Source organism: Helicoverpa zea, chromosome 23 (genome assembly GCF_022581195.2).
Source record: "Helicoverpa zea isolate HzStark_Cry1AcR chromosome 23, ilHelZeax1.1, whole genome shotgun sequence".
NCBI lineage: Eukaryota > Metazoa > Arthropoda > Insecta > Lepidoptera > Noctuidae > Helicoverpa > Helicoverpa zea.
The window spans coordinates 4056544-4075851 of NC_061474.1; the positions used below are offsets into that span (position 1 = coordinate 4056544).

At 34.8% G+C, this 19308-nt stretch overlaps 1 protein-coding gene across 1 annotated transcript in view; it reads right to left on the reverse strand.

Moving 5' to 3' along the window:
• Positions 1-922: 922 nt before the first annotated feature.
• LOC124641797 (transcription factor LBX1-like) overlaps positions 923-19308 on the reverse strand; it is a 64567-nt gene continuing 46181 nt past the window's right edge. Inside the window, exon 2 of the mRNA XM_047180018.1 lies at positions 923-2787. Coding sequence (XP_047035974.1) covers positions 2396-2787 — 392 coding nt within the window. The 3' untranslated portion in view covers positions 923-2395. The remainder of the gene's footprint in view (positions 2788-19308) is intronic.

The window sequence follows — 19308 nt, forward strand, 5'->3', positions numbered from 1 at the left end:
AACTCTATAATACGATGATATATTATTCTTAATTGTTTAAAACTTAATTACTATGTGTTACCTTGTTTTCAGAGTACCGTTCAAAATAATTCAAACTTATAATGCACAACAAAATAAACAAGAACTTTGCATCTGTCCATCTAAATGGGAAAAACGGAGTGTTTCACTATACTTGAGAGTAAATAAATGGAGCTACAGATTTTTTTTTATATTCTTGAATAAATACATATTTTGTGTTATAAGTTTTTTTTTACTTCAAAACAAACATTATTTTTCCTCTGTAACTGATTCGTTATCAGTAATTGAGAAAACAAAATCTACGGGACCCTTGCTTGTGTTTGTGAATAAAATAACAGAATGTATCCCAATGAGCAGGCAATGTCTATTAACCTCCTGCTTCTATTGTGGAGCCTTAATGTGGCTATAAGTAGAACAGAGGATCAAATTCCTACTTAAGCCTGCACAAAACAACAAATCACTTCTGCAATGGAACCTTTAGTGGCAGAAAAGTGATAAATATATCTTTTATACAGTTCCGTTAAAAAGTCTATAATTAGAGTCTTTATGCAGTTCTAACGCGTACATCAGCGGCAATATAAACTTTTTAGCAGCTTTAACCTTTAACATAATTGTTTGAACTCTCTTTTAAAGATGTAGGCTGCAAATGGGTTGTAGAATGATCTCTTGTAAAACCTAGAGTGACATTTGGTTCAGTTTCTGCTGCCTTAAGTGATATTTTCAGCTATGAGCAGCTACGGAAGCAATAGTAGAACTTAAAGTTACTTTCGGAACCCCTAAAGCACTACTGTACAGCTAACAGTTGCAAAATAGGCTGCTATTTCCACCAGTGTGCTAGTTGGGAGGTCTTTGGGTGCTTAAAAATAACAACTTCAGGTAGGAAAATAAATAGAAACAAAGCACATTAGAACACATAATGTTTATTTACACTAAGTAATATTCACATAGTTATCGAAGCACTGATTGTGCCTAATGTAAAAACGTTACATTAAGTAGCTGTAAGTTATAGTAGTAGGAACGAGAAAAAACTATCAGACCAATTCCATAGACTTCTAGAAAGTAATCCACCATTTTGAAAATCAAATAGTGATACTGATGTCGCCTAACACAATCACGACACTAGTCGATTAATTTGAAATCGATTAAAGATCGCATAAAAATGTTTTTCGATTTGTAGAATTGATCTCAATAGTTTTAATAAACTAACGATTAAAGAGAATTGTTCCAAAGATAAACAAGGATTGTAATATATAGAAGATAATTACAAAAGAGTGTCGTCAGTTATTCAATACAAAATTATTCAAGTTTACAATGATGACATGAAAATATTAATCTGGCAAGAATACTTTATTAATTTTAGGTAAGTACTAAAAGAGTATACAGACTGATTTCTATTTAATTTGACTCCAAGTTCCAGTCAAACGATAAGACTTATTTTGTAATATTTTTCTATTATTTATTGAAAAGTTACAAATGTTGCCAATTCATTCAATTAGTGATTTAACATACTAATAATGAGTTATTTACACAATGCGTATAAAATTGTAAAACTTTAAAATAATTAGCTACATCGCTTGCGTTTTAAAATCATAATAATTTTTACGAGCGCCGTCATTATTTTGCACGTAATGATGTTAAAATCATATGAAATTACTTAGTCATTACCATTAATATTCTTTCACTATTGCCGGTAGTTAATTAGTAGAAATCCACAATTTAAACTAATTTAAAATTAGTAATTACACTTACTAATTAAAAATTAGATAAGATAGGTAGGTACTATACACTTCATTAACTCCGCACTTTCATTAAGATAAAACTACCGTTTAAGTTTTAATTACTAAACAAACTACCTTTACATTAATATGTACAATAGTAACGTAGGCTAGACGTTATAACTGGCTCATAGATGATGTAATTTTATTATAATTATTGCACATTTAATGGAAAGTTCACATTTCAGTATCGACATGCTCGAAAAACTATTCACTGGATCGCTACTCTACACAATAAAATTGTTGTTCTACAAGCCAGTTAATAGTCCAACAAAAATAAATAATTTAGCAATATCTCTATAAAATATTAAGTACTTAAATAATAAAATCAACTATCACATTTATTTCGAACGAAGCTTCATAAGTTTGTACAACAATACACTACGGTCGACTAATACTATTTACAGACGTATTAAATAGTGATGTACTTTACGAAATACTATTAATAGTGGAGATAAAAACATTTAAAAGTCATTTGAAAAGTTCGTGTTGAATTCGATTTTAACACAGAGTCACTTTAGTCGATTCGACTATTCGATTCAATAGTCGATCACGCGCCGATCGTAAGTGACATCACTTTGGATCGCGCGCGAGGCCTCGTTTCATTTAGACGCGTTCACTACAAGGTTGGTCGCCGCCTCCTCGCTGGCTCCTATGCTCATAGCCTTCTTCTTCAGAATGCCCAGATCAGTCACGTTTTCCAGAAAACTTTTGTGAGCTGATAACACTTTAGCACTTTCCACATCTTTTTTTAGTTCCTCCATATCTCGTTTGAGCTTTGCTCGTCTGTTTTGGAACCAAGTGATCACTTGTGCGTTGGAGAGTCCTAGAGAGCTGGCGATCTCATCTCTGTCTGCGGGCGAGAGGTACTTCTGATAGAGAAACCGTTTCTCCAGCTCGAAAATCTGGTGGTTGGTGAAAGCTGTTCGGGATTTTCGTTTCTTCTTGGGCTGCGGCCGTGAGTTGAACAGATTGAGGTGATTCGACTGACCATCTATAACAAAAAATCAACGAATTAGTTACGGTTATTAAGTTATTAACTATGTGTAAAAAAGAATTTAGTAAGTGGCCAATTGACAAGGTATTAAAAGGAAAAAAAGTTGCGTTCGTCGAAATATTCAAACTCGTTTGTTGATTAGTTAAATTTCCATACGTTTTTTAACGAAGTGCCCTTCTCTGGCCGGTGTTATTCGACTAAATGCAGTCTAGAAGTTATAAAATGGCTGCCACATAAACAGTTTCAAGAAATGCTTATTGTAACGCTAATCCTTATTAGAATTGCATATCTATCCAATTGAGAGGTTGAATATCGCTTCTACGTTAATGTTTTATTCAGATTTATTTGCCATTACTATTCATACGATTTAATTCTAATAATTTTTCCCTTATGCACTTTACATAAAGCCTTCATTCTTTATCTGCGGAATAAAATAATCGATCGTTGTTTTTCGATTAGAGATTCAAAGACAAAAGTATATGAAAATAATGTCAAAATTTAATCTCCAATCGCAAAACCAAGGATCGATCGGTTATTGCAATCCGTGGTAAGTGTGACAGGAATCAGGTTCTAAAAAAGCTTAGAAGTAAAAGTTGTGTCGTTCACAGATAACCCTCGACTCGTTATCAGGCACTAAAACTCTAGAGTCTATGACAGAGCCATAAAAGGCCCGCAGCGCTAAAATGTTAGTGGGCCGTCGTAAAAACACTATAAAACACACCCAGGTATCGTTACAATTTAACGAGCAGACAATCATATACGGGCCCAGTAATACCGCTTTATAATGATGAAAAAACAATCAAATGGAACTATTCTGCAAATGTATATTAGTATCATAATACAACATGGTTATACTATTAGTCTTAGATGTCTCAGTATTAATGCATTGGTAATCGGTGCAGGATATAATGGTCGAATGAATTGATATTGCTGTATCAATAATAGGTGGATTTAACAAATGAAGACCGCCACAGACTACATTCAATTATTTTATGTTCGTTGTGTGAGATGGACTTATTTATTTGATTTCTTTGGAACCCTATAATGTGTAAGAAGGTTAAGTACATCTTTTCCTGACAAACTGATCATAAAAGTTTTTCCAATTCATAATGCCAAATTTTTGAAAATTGCTTACCGTAATTAAAAAGGTAAATTAACGGGAAAACTAATTTCCGAGGGCAACATTTTGTGTCAATATGTACCTATATGAGAACCCATTGCTAAGTTCAATCAGTCATAGTGTTGTAAACATATTCCACGGCTGTTACAATACAATTTTCTATTTATTGCTCTGGCAATAACCGTAAAGGAAATGAAGACACAACAATCGCGCTATCTTTACATCCGGCACATTTTGTAGTATCTGTGCTCAAATTGCACACTGCGTAATTAGTTTTTTGAAATTGACTTGTTAATGTTTTTAGTTTTGCTCCGGTTTATGATTATGTGTTCTATTTTAGAAACAATAGGTACTATGTGTGAAATGCCAAAATAATAGGAACCTTCGCTCCAAAGTTAAAACCATGCCGGTTCTTATTGTATGAAAATCTACTCTAGCGATACCTATGCCACCATCAAGAGAAATCAATCAGTGATACTAAACGCGCGACAAAACGAATTAGATTGTTTATGGTCATTAAAAAGTATGAATGCCAAACGCGACCTCCTCGGAGTTTTGCGCGGGCTTTTACGCGGTTTACCACAGATATTAATAAAAATCGCCAATAACCTTTACATAATATGTGCGTCGTTAAGTAAAACTGCCTATGCATTGTCGGATTTATTGAGATCCCCTACATTCAAGTTAATGCCCAATTATATTGACCACATGCTAAAAGAAAATTTTATGAATATTTTTAACGTTAAGTAAAGTTGGTTTGGCGGTAAAGCTTGAGGTATTCGTCATTTTTACTCAATTTGATGACTAATCTTTCAGTGTTGAAGGATGTGGAAATGAGTCATGTAACATTGCTAAAATATTTAAATTATGTCCGTCTTAAACTGGCAAATTACGCTTTTTTTATAAAACAGCTACTTGTTTTTTCCACGAAGTTTCTTTTGATAACATCTTTATAATTTTCTCTTTGTGTGTCTTGTCAATTTGAATTAAAATCTCACATTAATTAGCAACTCCAAGATTGCATTCAATTTAGCAAAAATCTCTTTTAATTTACCGAAGTATCAATACTCGGGTCATTTAACAAGTTTTTATGAAATGTTTAATTAAAATAAGCTCAAAACAAGTTGTCAAATACCTACCACCAGGAAATTAATTATATGCGATTTATAACTTATGTTTAATAAGACCTTTTTTATCTACGTACAAAACATGATCAGTGTTCTTTTATGCCATAAATATTTATTCAGAAAAAAAAAAGAGTTCGGCAAGACTTTTTGAAAATAGAACGCGATACATCAAAGGAATCAATTAGTATGGAGAGAACAGGACTTGAGATGCATGGAGTCGCAGATAACTAAATAATTAAATGAATCCCTCGCATTTATCAAACGTCAGTTGCATTCAGTCACCGTCACGTGTCATTAGCCAATATTACAAAGAGCTTTATTTTTATGACGCAAAACTTGCGGTTGTCATTTGTTTTGTGGATGATTTGTTGCAAACTGTTAATAGACTTAAATAGAAAAAAAACCTTGTATAGGTGAGGCGAGTACCTACCTAATCCCTGACTATACTAAGCTGGCTTTATTTTTTTGCAAATCTAAACGCATCCGAATGTTTACAATGTCAGTAATTTGCGCACCCACTCCTAATGAACTAATAAAATCATCAAATTTTGTACCCTTGCTAATGAGTAAATGCACCATCAAGGTTCCATACTACCATATTCCTACAGGAACACTAAATACTTCTCAAAAACGTAAAATCCGCCAGTTTAACATCCGTGGTTACCTCACTAAAGATCGCCGGCTATATTAATCATCGCCTAATCGTATCCTTAGCGAATTCGGACCCCAATTACATGAGAATCAAACGGACAAAGTGCGAAAAAACAGCCGACCCCGAGACATCGTTAAAGAGTGCACAAAAAACTGAAAATCAGTCACGGGAGAAACACCTGACTGTTGTGTCACTCGGTCTAATGGATTATAAGATTTACGAAATTCTGGCTTTTTGAAGATTTATTCAGATATTCATAAAAAGGACACATTTCAGAATTATATGCATCTATTGGAGTTTTTCATCGCTTAGTAGGTACTGTTTTATTAGAAGCTTCGTAGGTACTTAATTATTTCATAGTAAAAGCCCCATGAATTGAAATATGTATGTATTAAACAACCTAAAGCGATAGTGAATAAGGAAAGAAATGAGAGATGGCAGGCATGTGACCTACTGCTGTGCATCAAAACATAGTAAGTAAGCAAAAATAGTATGTGTTCTAAAGGAGTGATACATCAATTTTGTTATTAAAATTAACATAGTTATATGATTTATTATGACAAGCTTATCAAACGATAAACGGATCAAACAAGAACCAATTAAGACGAATTCGTTTAAAAATATCGCAACAAAAACTGCAATAAAAATAATTAGTTGCAGGTCTTTTAATTCTAAAACTGTTCATAAAAACATGAAAAGGAATAAAGCTCTTGAAATCGCAAGGTCGAAAGACAATCCGACCGCATCATTTATCAGAATTAAGTTGAATCTTAATTCCGACGCAGCATCAAAAGCTGGAGAGAATCGAGACTTCCTCCATCGTTTTATTTTGTCATGGATGTTGCTTTACGTACTTAATTAATTCCTCAATAACATCACGTAGGGTCTTGTGTGTGAGGGGCAACAATCTGACCCTTTTCTCTTTATAAAACACTTCAACAGTTTTAAAATAACTGACACAAACATTCACGTAACATCCATTGCTTCTTATAAAAAGGGTATTCCACAAAAAAGTTGAATGAGCGTTCAATGTATAGCATAGCTTCTGAAGAATCTATATCTTATAGTATCGTAATAGTCAATGGAGTTGCGAGTTCTGAGCGGATCAATACGCACGTAATACCGTATTTAAAGGTATCTTTTGTTTTGCAGAGAGCTAGGGTTAAGTAGCAACGGTTTGGGTGCAACTAGCCGGAGAATGGCGTAGTTATCGACTCGTTACGATAGATCAATGGTTTTTACGCCAATTAATTGGCTACCGTCATATTACGTCAGTAAGAATCGTCACACTTGGTACGTTGAACTTAAATGAGCTGTGAGTTTTCTTGGTATTCGATTTCCTTAAGAAATATTCTGGACCTTGCTTGGTGAGTCCACTTGAAAGACAAGACTAACTATAAGTTTTTTTTGTTCGATAATTTTTCAATCAGTGCTCGTGGCACTTGCTCGGCGTAAACAATGTCAGTCTTCAACGCGTACAAATCGTGATATTTGAACAATAGCATTGGACAGCTCCTTAACGATCACAAATTGAATGTCCTGTTTAGTTTTTTCCGTCGTACACCTTGTTATTCGGCATCTGAGACACAAAAGAGGCTCTTTTTCTTAGATCGCACGCTCATTCCGAGTTACATGCGAAAAAAGCGTAGCGAAATAAGGTTCTATGTGTGCTGCATCGATTTTTTCTATCGATTGATTAAAGGATCGTCCTTTTTATCGATTTATTTTTAAAACGATTGTTAAAATTATTGAAAACAATTACCGATTAGGTAACAGTTTAGTATTATGTTAATAATATAAATGGATATTTATTAATTGAATTTGCTTATTATGATGAAATCTCTGCGAAATGAGCCACTTATGATTTAATTAAATAATTTCTATGTCAGGGGATTAAATTTGTGGTTTTTACAAGTAACGTTTGGAAAAGGTCAAGACAGTAATAAGATTTTCAATGTCTATTTTACACAATTGCCAATAATGTAGTTCCTACGTGCTATTTTATTTTGCTTTTTGACAACCACAGGTTGCGCACTGAGAAAAGTGATTTTGCAAAACCTGTTACCAGCAAGAGTTATAATACATTGTTAAAACAAACATGTCGGAGTAGTAAATTATTAACGTTTTAATTATTTTCTAGAACTTTTCATTAGTTCGTTGGTTTATATTTTGAACTGAGGAATAGAAAACAATCATCTCTTGCACTCTTTACAATCATGGTGCCTACTGAGGGAAATAGAAATATAGGTACGTCTGGGAAATATAATTATTTATAATCGATAATAACTTTTACAAATCAAGATAATTTCCCCAAAATAACATAAAAGATAGATTACCCGATAATATCCTTTTACCCGATTAATATGCAAAATGCATTCGAAAATGTAATTACGGGAACTATGCATAATCACCGGGTATCAAGCTACCAAAAAATAGAAATAAAGAAAAATTATGAAGTTGTTTGATTGCATGAATACGAATGAACGTGCTCGCTTTAATGACTGTTATTTTATATTGTTTTATAAAAACATTTTTTTCGGTTACCATGTTTTTGTTTTGAACAATCATGTTAATTTGAAAATGCTGTGACTTCAACGTGATTAGAGTTGGCTAACAAATTGTTATATGATAATAATGTTATGTGTTGCTAATATGCGTGAACAAAAAGTTTAAATCACTACCGTATTTAGAAGTTTCAAAACAATTACGTATGTTATCAAATGTCTTGTCGCGTGTAGCTTAAAGTTTTTGTCATCACTTATAAATAATTGTTATTTAATTAAGTGCCATTCGATTCCTTCAATTATTATTTAATTGCTGTGATATAATCATTGTTTTCTATTAACCAATTAAATGCGTATATTGAGCGATTCACTCTGTAAAATTATTGTGAATTTTGAAGTTATGACTAACAGGTATACAGATGTTGTTATGAACTGCTAAGCGCTGTCAACATGACTAACAACGTCTTTCAAAATTCTAACTATAGTTCCAACATGTGTCACTTAGTTTCAGTCTTAAAAAACGTCAGAACACGGTCATTATCAAAACATGGCACAAAGGGGATCCAGCTTAACGGGTGAGTTCTTACCACGGCCTATTTCAGCTGACTGCTGAAACTTGTAACGTAAACTACTTTAGTGTTGCCGCCACAAAATGGCGCGTGACATATAAACGATGTTTTTGTTTCTTAATTAGGGATAAGTATCCGGTTAAGACGATTTTTTTGGATTCAAAATTAGTTGTGTTTGAATGAGTAAAGCGGTGATACGTAGTGGTAATAGCTTCATATTAATCTTAATGATGAGAGTGAAGATCAAAGAAGATGGTTGAAGTTTTTGAAGATCTTGCAAATCATGTGAATTAGCAGTGTCAAAAAGTTTTCTTTCATATCAGACAAAATTGTGAGGCAAAAATAAAAAAGCGGCAACTGCCAATTTGACAAACGAGTGAGCTGCGGTCGAATCGAATCGAAACGATCACAGACGATTCGGTTTGTTGCGGTTGCTTCTCGGAATCCATGTCAAAATAATATTCGAATTCTTTCCATGATTGAGTTTTTTGCGTATTTGGCGACCAGAATTGAATGTAAAAATAAGAAAAATAACATTTTTCGGATGATTTCATTCGTTTTAATTGAACAGTCTTCGTGGTCGTGGGATGATGCGTAAATGTAAATCTGGCACGACTTCAATGCGCATGCATTATGATATCGATACGCGAATCGATGTAATAAATAGCCATTAGAAACCAGGGTTGCATCATAGTTATAACTTCAATGAGATTCTGTATTGCCTTTATGTGTTTATACAATTTATTTTAACTATACATTCTGGTAGTTTAAAAGGCAGATAAATCTAAATGAAAGGATTGGAAATAAACCACTTCTTTTTTTAACCAAAATATTGGTAGTCAACATTGTTGGAGGAAATTGGTAAATATTGAAGGATTGAAGATGGGGCTTAATCTAATAAAACAATTGGACTTCGACCACATTCTCACGGGTGCTTTTCACACGGCCTGAACATTTGGGTGCTGGCCGCGGCACGAAACACCTGGTTTCACGGCCCGTTGGTCACCAGATTACTATGAAAAAATCAAATCGGTTTTTACAATAAAAATCGTGTTCAAATTACAACTCTGTTTGCAGTCATAGTTTATTTTGTAAGATATCGGTAAGCTTCGGTAAACCGCTGGGAAATGGTCAACAGAAGTCACTCACTTTGAGTCCGCATGATTTTTTGTTGCAACGGGATTTCTAAATTTAGAAATCGTTTTGCCAATTTCATTTCGAATTGAACATAACTGCAGTAGCTGGAACTGCATGAAAGCCCAAAAGCAGAAATTATATTAACAAAGTATTTTGTTACGAATAATATTCTTTTTCACAAAAAATAAAAACGTCAGTAAAATAAAATTGCCAGTTACTTACTTCGTTCTGCTTTACAACAAACAAAACGAGTCATAAAGACGTGCACATTTGCACAGAGTAATCGAGCCGATATATCTACTCGATCATTACCGACCATTAAATTATCTACTTTAATTAATTAATGGTTAATATCGTCGTGTGACAAACGCTCCGGACTTAAAGGTTGTCTGGCCCACGCCACAATGCCACAATGTCTCATTAGTAGCAATTAGTATGGCATAAATTACAAGACATTGTCTTTGGCGCGTTGGCGGTGTTCACAGCTATTACTGTCTATGATACTTAGGAATTTACAGAAATTAATCTATGGATCATAGGTAATAACCTCTTTGCTTTATTAACATGCTTATTGTCTTACTCTTAACTGTAATTGATTGGTATGTTTTCAATAAAATATTCTAGAAACAGCTATCCTTTTTCCATTTTCCTAAGCGTCAAATTAAATGGCCATAAAATTCAAAATATTTTCATAAACTCTTGCAAATTATTGCAATTATCAGATTCATTTCACGGCAATTTTATATAGAAAACAAATATTGATAAAAGAATAAAAAATAAACAGACTGAAAACCGTTAGCGGTCTATCAAAGATGGCGCCAAAATGCCAACGCAAAGACAAAATCAATTATCGAATGTTTTCAGTCACATATATCATAGGCGCTTATTAATTGTCCGTGTTACGCATACCAGCACGGATTCTAATTTCGAATTTGAAAGAAAGCCCTGTGGTACAAAAAGGCGGCGTTGTGGACAAAAACGTTGCACGCGTGGTGTATTCCGGCAGTTAGTGCATACTCCGTGACTGCGTAACGACCGATGTTTATCGGATCGGCGTCTTTAGCCAAGAAGCGGCTTGCCAGCAACATTACTAAAATGAATCTATGTGCTTTATATAAATACTCTCTCGTTATTCATGCTTCCGTCTACATAATAGAGATGTGCTTAGTAATTAAGTTGTCTGTGCTAAACAAAAAATACAAGACGCATTTTTTCGGACAGTCGGCAACGTTTGAAAACTTATGACTTGACTGCAAAAAACATTAATAAATACGTAATTACGGATTGAATCGTGATGTGTGCTGCACTTATGTTCGCCCTTGTCACATTAATTTGTTACTCAGATTGGCAGTACGGAGCAGTCGTTTAGCATTTAACGCGAGCGACGGGTTTCGAGGCCACGTTGCGTACCTAATCAAAAATAAATAAATACATGCGTGGTTAAATGTACATTGCAGTTTATGTACCATTAAGATTCCTATCTTCACGCTGTTGTGTTGCATTTACAATACTTTGAATCTTCGTACAATAGACGATAATATGTGTACTTAAATGATTATTTAAATTGAAGCTGTTGACTATATTTTGCATGGAAATTGTGGCAAAACCCTGGGACCTGCGATATACTGTATGGTATTATGTTCTGTGACTCACAGACAGTTATATTCCTTAGGGTTAAACGACTATTAAAGAGGCATAACTTAAATAAAATTACTGGTTAAACTTGATAGATTTGTGGATTATTAATAATGAATTCTTAGACATTAATTTTAAGCTACACAATATAAAATGCCATTCACTAGGAATCCTAACAGCGGTATTTTAATTGATTTTGCAAGTATTAAATACTTATCGATATTTTATTACAAAACGAAATGTTATCATAAATAGAAATCAATTGAACAAATCTGAAATCGTCTCTAATATACTTGAGTGACTCGGTCGCAGGACTTTGAAGTTTCAGTAGACTGATAACATTTTTTAATACCTCTTCAGAGTAGTCAAAACAAACCGTTTGAATCCCATTGAGAAGCCACTTGAGTTTATTGCCGTCCTTTATTTTATATTTACTGTTTTTATTTTTTGTCCGAAAGATGGTTGTGTCTAACCACTGTGCATCAAGTATTTTGAAGTGTTTTGGTGCACGTGACAGTACTAATTGAATTTGTTTTTGTAAAATGTAAATATTAAGTTTCGGTTAATTTTCAGCACACACTGTGGAGTTTGATAACCGATACATGCGTTGTTTCTTGTAAAGAGATTGTGTTTTGACATTATCATCATTTAAATTATGTAACTTCACAAAAAGGAACCAGGTAATTTCCTTCATAAATCACTTCAATAATTAAATGATTGACAACAACAAGAATACAAAGCAAAAATAAATACTACAATTTTATTTAGGCATCGACTTTTATAGCCTAAAATTAACAGGTCAATAATACACAATGCATTTAATTATGCATAATTAACAGCTAGTCTTTGTTTTATTTCAACTAACTAACAGTTTATATTAATTGTCAAATCAATTAGCTAAAATATTTGCTATTAAGTCTGTGTAAATATTGTTAATTAGTCTTTGTCTTTAACTTAGCAGTTAGATAATAACTTATGTTTTAATTATGATTAATATCTATGTCATAAAATATTCAAAACTCGTGTTGTATTTAGAATTTATTTGCACTAAATTATTTTTTAAATCTTTCGAGAAGTCTCTAACATTTTTCGTGTTCTGTCTACAACTTCAGTGCTTAAACTAGGATGTTGCTTATCTACAAGACATTAACTAAAAATTTGCTAAACGCCATCTTACTTCTAACAAAGGAGATACGCTTTCATCTCTTCACTAGAAATTTTAACGCCATTATAATATCAAAGTGCTACTATTTTGTACGCAACAAACGTTCGCATTAGGTTCACTGGATACAATCTTAGACATTTGTCTTTCCCACAGCGCATAGTGGGCGCGCCGCGGTCGCAGTCGGACATAAATCGAGTTTAACAACAATTTGTAAGTTGCGCGACACCGCTTTGTTCGGGGCACACTTTAAGACTTGCGATCCGGAAAAATAATCGCAATCACCTAAAGCTGTAATCTGTTACGTAAGATGTACTATTGGGTTTTCTATTTGTTTGTCCCAATGGGTAATCGGATTGCGTTTGAATTTATTTTGTTTTATTGCGTGGCTATGCAATGGCGATTATGGGAAAAAGTGTCATAATTGTATCTGCTTAAACATGCTGGATAAAAAAATCAAGTTTGACAAAGTACTTTTTTAAACATAATTGATTTTATAACAATACATAACATAACTGTTACCGTTAATGATATCTTCCAACATGACCATAATACTGTAATCAGCAGAATTCAATTACCGGCCATACAAACGCGCGAATTCACTTCATAAAAAGAAAGAAAAAAAAGAGGTTACCAAAAACCGGTAGCGTATTGCGTATAAATCACGGCGAGGCAATAATGCGGTGCCCCCCGGGAACTTCGCCCTCCGAGAGAAATGCCTTCGACGAAAACACTTCCTTTTGTCACATAATTGCCTAAATTGTTATTAGACGGAATAAAGACATATTGCTGTGGGAGCTCCAACAACACGATATTTATAGACTGTAAGAGATGATCTTTTAATAGTGCGATACGGATGAATCGTTGTGTGCTGGTAATCATTTTTGGGGCGTTGCAAGGGAGATCTAGTTTGATAAATGATGTGATTTGGAGCTATTAAGACCGTTATTTGTCAGGTTTTTTTCTTGTTCTGTAGACACTGAAGACTTTGTATCTGTTGCAATTAATTTGTTTGACATAGAGCGCCTTCGGTGCCACTCTTCATAATTTTCAGTGGATATTTTACGACGATATTTAATATGGAATAATAAAGTAAATCAAATTATACTAGTGCCATCTATCATTTTAATGAGCCCTAACATCAATCGTTTAAAACAACATTGAGTACATTTCCTGGCAGCTCTCGCCACAGTGCAATTCATAACGACCGGAATGTTGACAATGAAATCTCCTCCTAATAGTTTTACGAGTTTCAAATGAAGTGACACTTTAAAAATGTATTACAAACATTTCGGCGGCCAATAACAATAATAAAACAGAATATTTGTGTGCGGTCCAAACAAATCACTGCCATGTGTTCGACACTAAAACCTACAACAAAACACCCCACTGACAGATATATTAGCGGCATTGCATTCACACAAAACCACGGAAGAGCTACACGTCACAACTAACTGCCACACGAATTTCAACTTTACACCCTTGGCTTACGGACACAAATAAATTCCGACGACCGCAAAGCTCATACATCTTAATTCACGACACTAAATCCAGCAGAGGGTAGACAGAATCTGGATATTTCATCAGTTAAAACTCGAAATATCCACTGTAATACGTCTGTTTGACGTATTTATGGAAATGCCATTTCTTTTCGTAAAAATCGAGCCATTTTTGTACTTGACGTTGTCTAAAAATAGAAAAAAGATGCGATTTCACATATTCTGTGTGGCATCTTGTGGCGTCAATGATCGATGTTCAAGTGGTTAATGCGATCTTGGCATTTGACATTTGGTTGACATTTTTCCTAACGTCTGACGACACCAACAAAAAACAAATATAAAACTTCATTTACTATTTATTTAGTATTTTGGCACAATTTTCATAATTGACCTAAACCAATTTGAGCGTGGTTCATTAACCTTTAAAACATACAGTATGAGGTATAAGCAAGATTTTTTTGATGGCATCAATTTTGTCCCCCCGCGAGCACATTTGTCGCAGTGTGCGTCACTAATTGAGACATATTGCGACGTGTGCAGTGCATCGCCACATTAAACATAGCTGAAGTCACGTTTGTTCAAGTAATGGGGAAACAAATAACTTCTGTTTTACTAATAACGTCAAGAAACGGAATACAGCTATTAATTTTTCATGTTGAAAAATGTAGTAGACATTCTGACTAGGTATGGTTATTAAATTACCTACTTAAATACAATTTGTTGAGTATTGTCGCTCAAGCGAAATCAGACTGGAAATATGAAACATATTTTAATGTATTCGCAAAAAGCTTGGGCCTGTTATTTCTGAAAAGCTTTCAGGCTATAACTGATATTTCATAAGCTAATGAATCAGCCAGTAGACTTCAGTAGAGTCAGTTAGTTCGCACGTAGAAGGTTACGTAGGTACTTACTTTCACACACTAACTTTTCTTATAAACCAGTATACATAAATCGTAACTACCTGAATCCTTAATTTAAATTTGTCCAAATTCCACCGCAAATAAATAATCCCTCAAATAACGCTTTGGCGAATGAAATAAACGGCGCCTATTGGTTTCCGCACCGACACGGGAACAACGGGAAACCGGGAACAATTGTTGGCCGACAATTTAAACGTCGACGCCGAATTAGATTTATTTCCTCCCGGGATTTATTGCCGAGTCCCGGATGGCGCAACACTAGGGAGTACCGATATAAGTCAGATTTTCTTTAGAGTCGAATTGTTTTTGTGGCTGGTCCCTTACTGTTTTGACTTTGAATGAATGTCATGTAAACTTATGTATGAATTCTGAATATCTCCGCAAATTACTCTTCAGCTTTCAGAATAAAAGCACTCGTAAAACGACAAGGCATATTACAACATCTTTAAGTTTCTATAGCCGCAATGAAATGAAATTGAATCTGAATAACAATATTAATCCCAAATTACATAATTTAGAAGAAATAACTTCGAAGTTTGTTGACCAAAACCTCATTTACGATCAATTCCGAAACGTCAAGTCTTGAAAACTCAATGGGACTCCACACAATATGTAGTTATAAAGTCCATACATTATCTCGTTCTAAAACAAGCATTTAAAGCGACAACACGCGACCCTTTACAATCATTTGTCAAGCTAGCGATTCCGAGTCCAGTTACTGGGCTGTTCCAATCGGGTTGCAATCGATTTGTGTCAGGCTATTGACAAATTGATCGATTGTCACTAAGCAACGACGGATCAATGCAAAATAGGTGAGTGTGTTTTGTTTTCGAATGAGTTCGAACTAGACTTCACGTGTCACTGAGTTCGGAATGTCAAGAATAAATTGGCTCTGTACTTGTTTTAGATATTGTAGCGTCAAGATGTAAAGCTAGCGTGTATAAGCTTTTAATCAAACTGTAAAAATCGGCTACAAACATACAAATATCTCGTGTGAAACCGTTTGAAAGATAACTCCATTTATTTGAGCGTCCGTGGCCACGTGATTACATGTAAGTCACGTTCCGTCCGCGCTGCCCGGGATCCCTTTAGCAAACAAATAGTGCGAATCCCGGGATTAGGGTGACAATTTGAGCGGATAACACGGGATCGAGTTGAGAGCCGCGGCCCACGCTGGTAATTTGTTACAATTACTTGCCAGCCCCGTGAAGAGAATTGTTGTAAATTGCGTTTGTTTTATCCGTGTTTTTTCAACATTAGCTGCTGTTTATGTTTTCTTTGCATTTGATTTGTTTCCTTGCTGTAATAGATATTTATGTGGCTTTGTCCATAAGAACCTAAGTATAGTCAGTAAGTCCCATAGTTTATAATATCTTTTACTTAAAATTTTTGTTTAGATTTTTTTTACTTAAGATGACTTAAGAATTTGTAATCTTGTAATACGTAGTTTACAATAACAAAAGTTCAATTCTACTATCTACCTACTAAATGAAGACTACAGATAGGCAACAAAATCTAGTTTTAATTAGATGTTCATATAAGTTTCTAGATATAACAGCGTAAGGTAACGATCGACTCCCCCAGACCGCCATTACTCGACTCTATTTGCTGAAACTAAAACTAAAGTAATCAACAGTTAACTTTGGCTCGCCTATTTGAACATATCAAGCGCATAGTGGATCGACCGACGGGTTTAAGCGGACAAAATTCACGCCAAAGTGAAAATTCGTTAGCGCGCGTTAAGGGCAATAGAGGGGGTAGCAAGGGGGTGGGTTGTCACTACAGGGGCGTTTTCCATTTCACGCTCCGTTCGCCGTTGATGACACCGCATTCCGGTGAGCAAATGGCTCGACAAATGAAGAGAGGGCGCAGTCGCGGACACGCCCTGCCACGTCATAATTGTCACTTCGGCTAAAGGGAGACTTTGCTCCCATTTGTACTGCAGCCTTTGTACTGAGTTACTGACAAATTGATTCGATTTAGACCCTGTTGCCCTTGTCTCATAGACGGTGTCGAGCACCCCTTTAATTAATGTCGATACAGTTTAGTGTGTGTTCACTCTACACACTACGAATTACGTCCCGCGGATGTTTGCTTTCATAACCGATTGTGGTCATAAACAATGGAAAGTCAAGTCAAGGAGCGCTGTCATTGTTGAACATCAAAATGACGTAGAATTATTCCTCCGAGTCAATTATTCTTTTCGCTCTTAATTGCTGGCCGTAAGTTTTTGTAACGCAAAAAGCCGACTATCTAATAATGGGTAATTACAAGAAAGAAAGGAAATATAATTTTATTTACAAATCGTGCATTCGTAGTATTAATGTGGCTGTTATTTGAGTTAAGCGTCGTTCATTATATTCATTTGTTTAATCGACAACCACTACATAAGTATAGAACCTGGAAAAGTACCTGAAAAATTCGATACGGTTTTCCGTAACCGATAATTAAACTTCACCGATAATTGGTTTCCTATAACTTTCATAAAGTCGTCTATAAAAAAACCATTAGAACCAAGTAGTGGACGCGTCGTTATAACAAGAATGTCTAATAAAACATCCATTAGCCGTCGGTATTTGTTACAATTGTTCCGTAACTGAGTATCGTAGGTATTTTCTTGTTCCACGATTGTTAAGCGTCGCTCGTGACAACTGTCGACACCTTGCAACCGGTTGGGATAAAAACTATTCTTTTTGTCCACCTGACGGCGATGTGTTACACTGTGCGCGTGTTCGAAGTACACGTAGATACTAACAGACTGTAGTGCATCCTTATTGTTGTACCCAATAATACGATGAGTAATGTTTTGTTAGCTAACTAAAGAGATAATCGATGTGCGTTTCCCGATTAACTTGAACAGTCCATTCTTTGAAGTATGTAGGTAATTATTGATAGGTTGTTAAACTTTAAAACACAATATGGTAATAAATAAATGTAGTCATAGACACGTTATTTTAATTAAACGAATAAATATCTACTTGATGTAACGTAAAATTCTGGAAACTATTCGTATTTGAATTTAGAATTGCCCCTAAATCATAGGAACTCACTTTCATCAAACTATGAAACAGTTGAAAGCGACAGTCGAATCCAGAAACATCATTTTGAATTTCGAACTGTCATTGAGTCTTCACACAATACATAGGTAAATGTCATTGATCAGCCAATAGGTAAGTTTTTCCGTTCGTGGAACAGGTGCTGCGATTGCTCTCGTTCCGTTTACTTCACAGTATTATGTAAAACCGCATTCCAGTAGTTGGTTGACTTGTATTTTATTATGTGCGTCATTGACAAGCGTCGTTCTATCTGGTACACTGCGGGGAGTATGGCCGCTCCTTCTACAGGTGCTTTGAAACAGGCGGCATCTGAGCTCGTGGAACGTAGAGATATCATCTGTCATTTTACGTGATTAGTAACGCCGGTGTTTTATACTCTGTGCTCTGGATTCCGCGCTTATTTTATGTACTGTGGCTTTATATAGATCGGTTCGGGGAACTGGGGGTATATAGTTTGTCTTTTTGCTTTGAACAGTTTTTGGATGTGTCGCTACTGGTTATGTAGTTCGTGGTCTGACACCAGGATTCAAAGAAATAGATAATTCAATTTTAATAAACGTCACTTTCATTTTAAATTAAGAACTTCATACTTCGGTCACTTTCATTTAAATATCTAAAACAATTAACTCCTTGTCACAATCGTTACCGTATTTTTCAAAAATGCATAAACACCTTTTTATTTTCCTTAACAGCCAATAAACAAGCACCCACTATTTATACCAGCAAACATAAAGAAACAAAGAAACGAAAACAGTCTAAAATGTAATTACACTTGAGTCGCGACTTGCTGAAAAATGTCCCTTCACTGACATTAGTGACATTTGTTATTGCTGAACCAAGTGACAGCTCGTAAGTGGCGGGAATAACGCTCCGTTTGCTTGATTGGTGGACTTTTGGACAAAAAACGTTATTTCTTTGAAAGAAGCTTTAGGTTATTAGGGTTATGCAGAGTTAATTTTGATCATTTATTATGAATCCTGAAAGAGAAACGTAGGCACAGTTTACCAATTATAGCCGTTTTCCTCGCGTCCCGGGGGAAATTCTTTTCCCTTTAAAATATAGCTTAAGTATCTTACTTAGCTTTAGAACAGTAGAAAAATTCTCCGTTACATGGATTTGACATTTGATAGCCCTGTA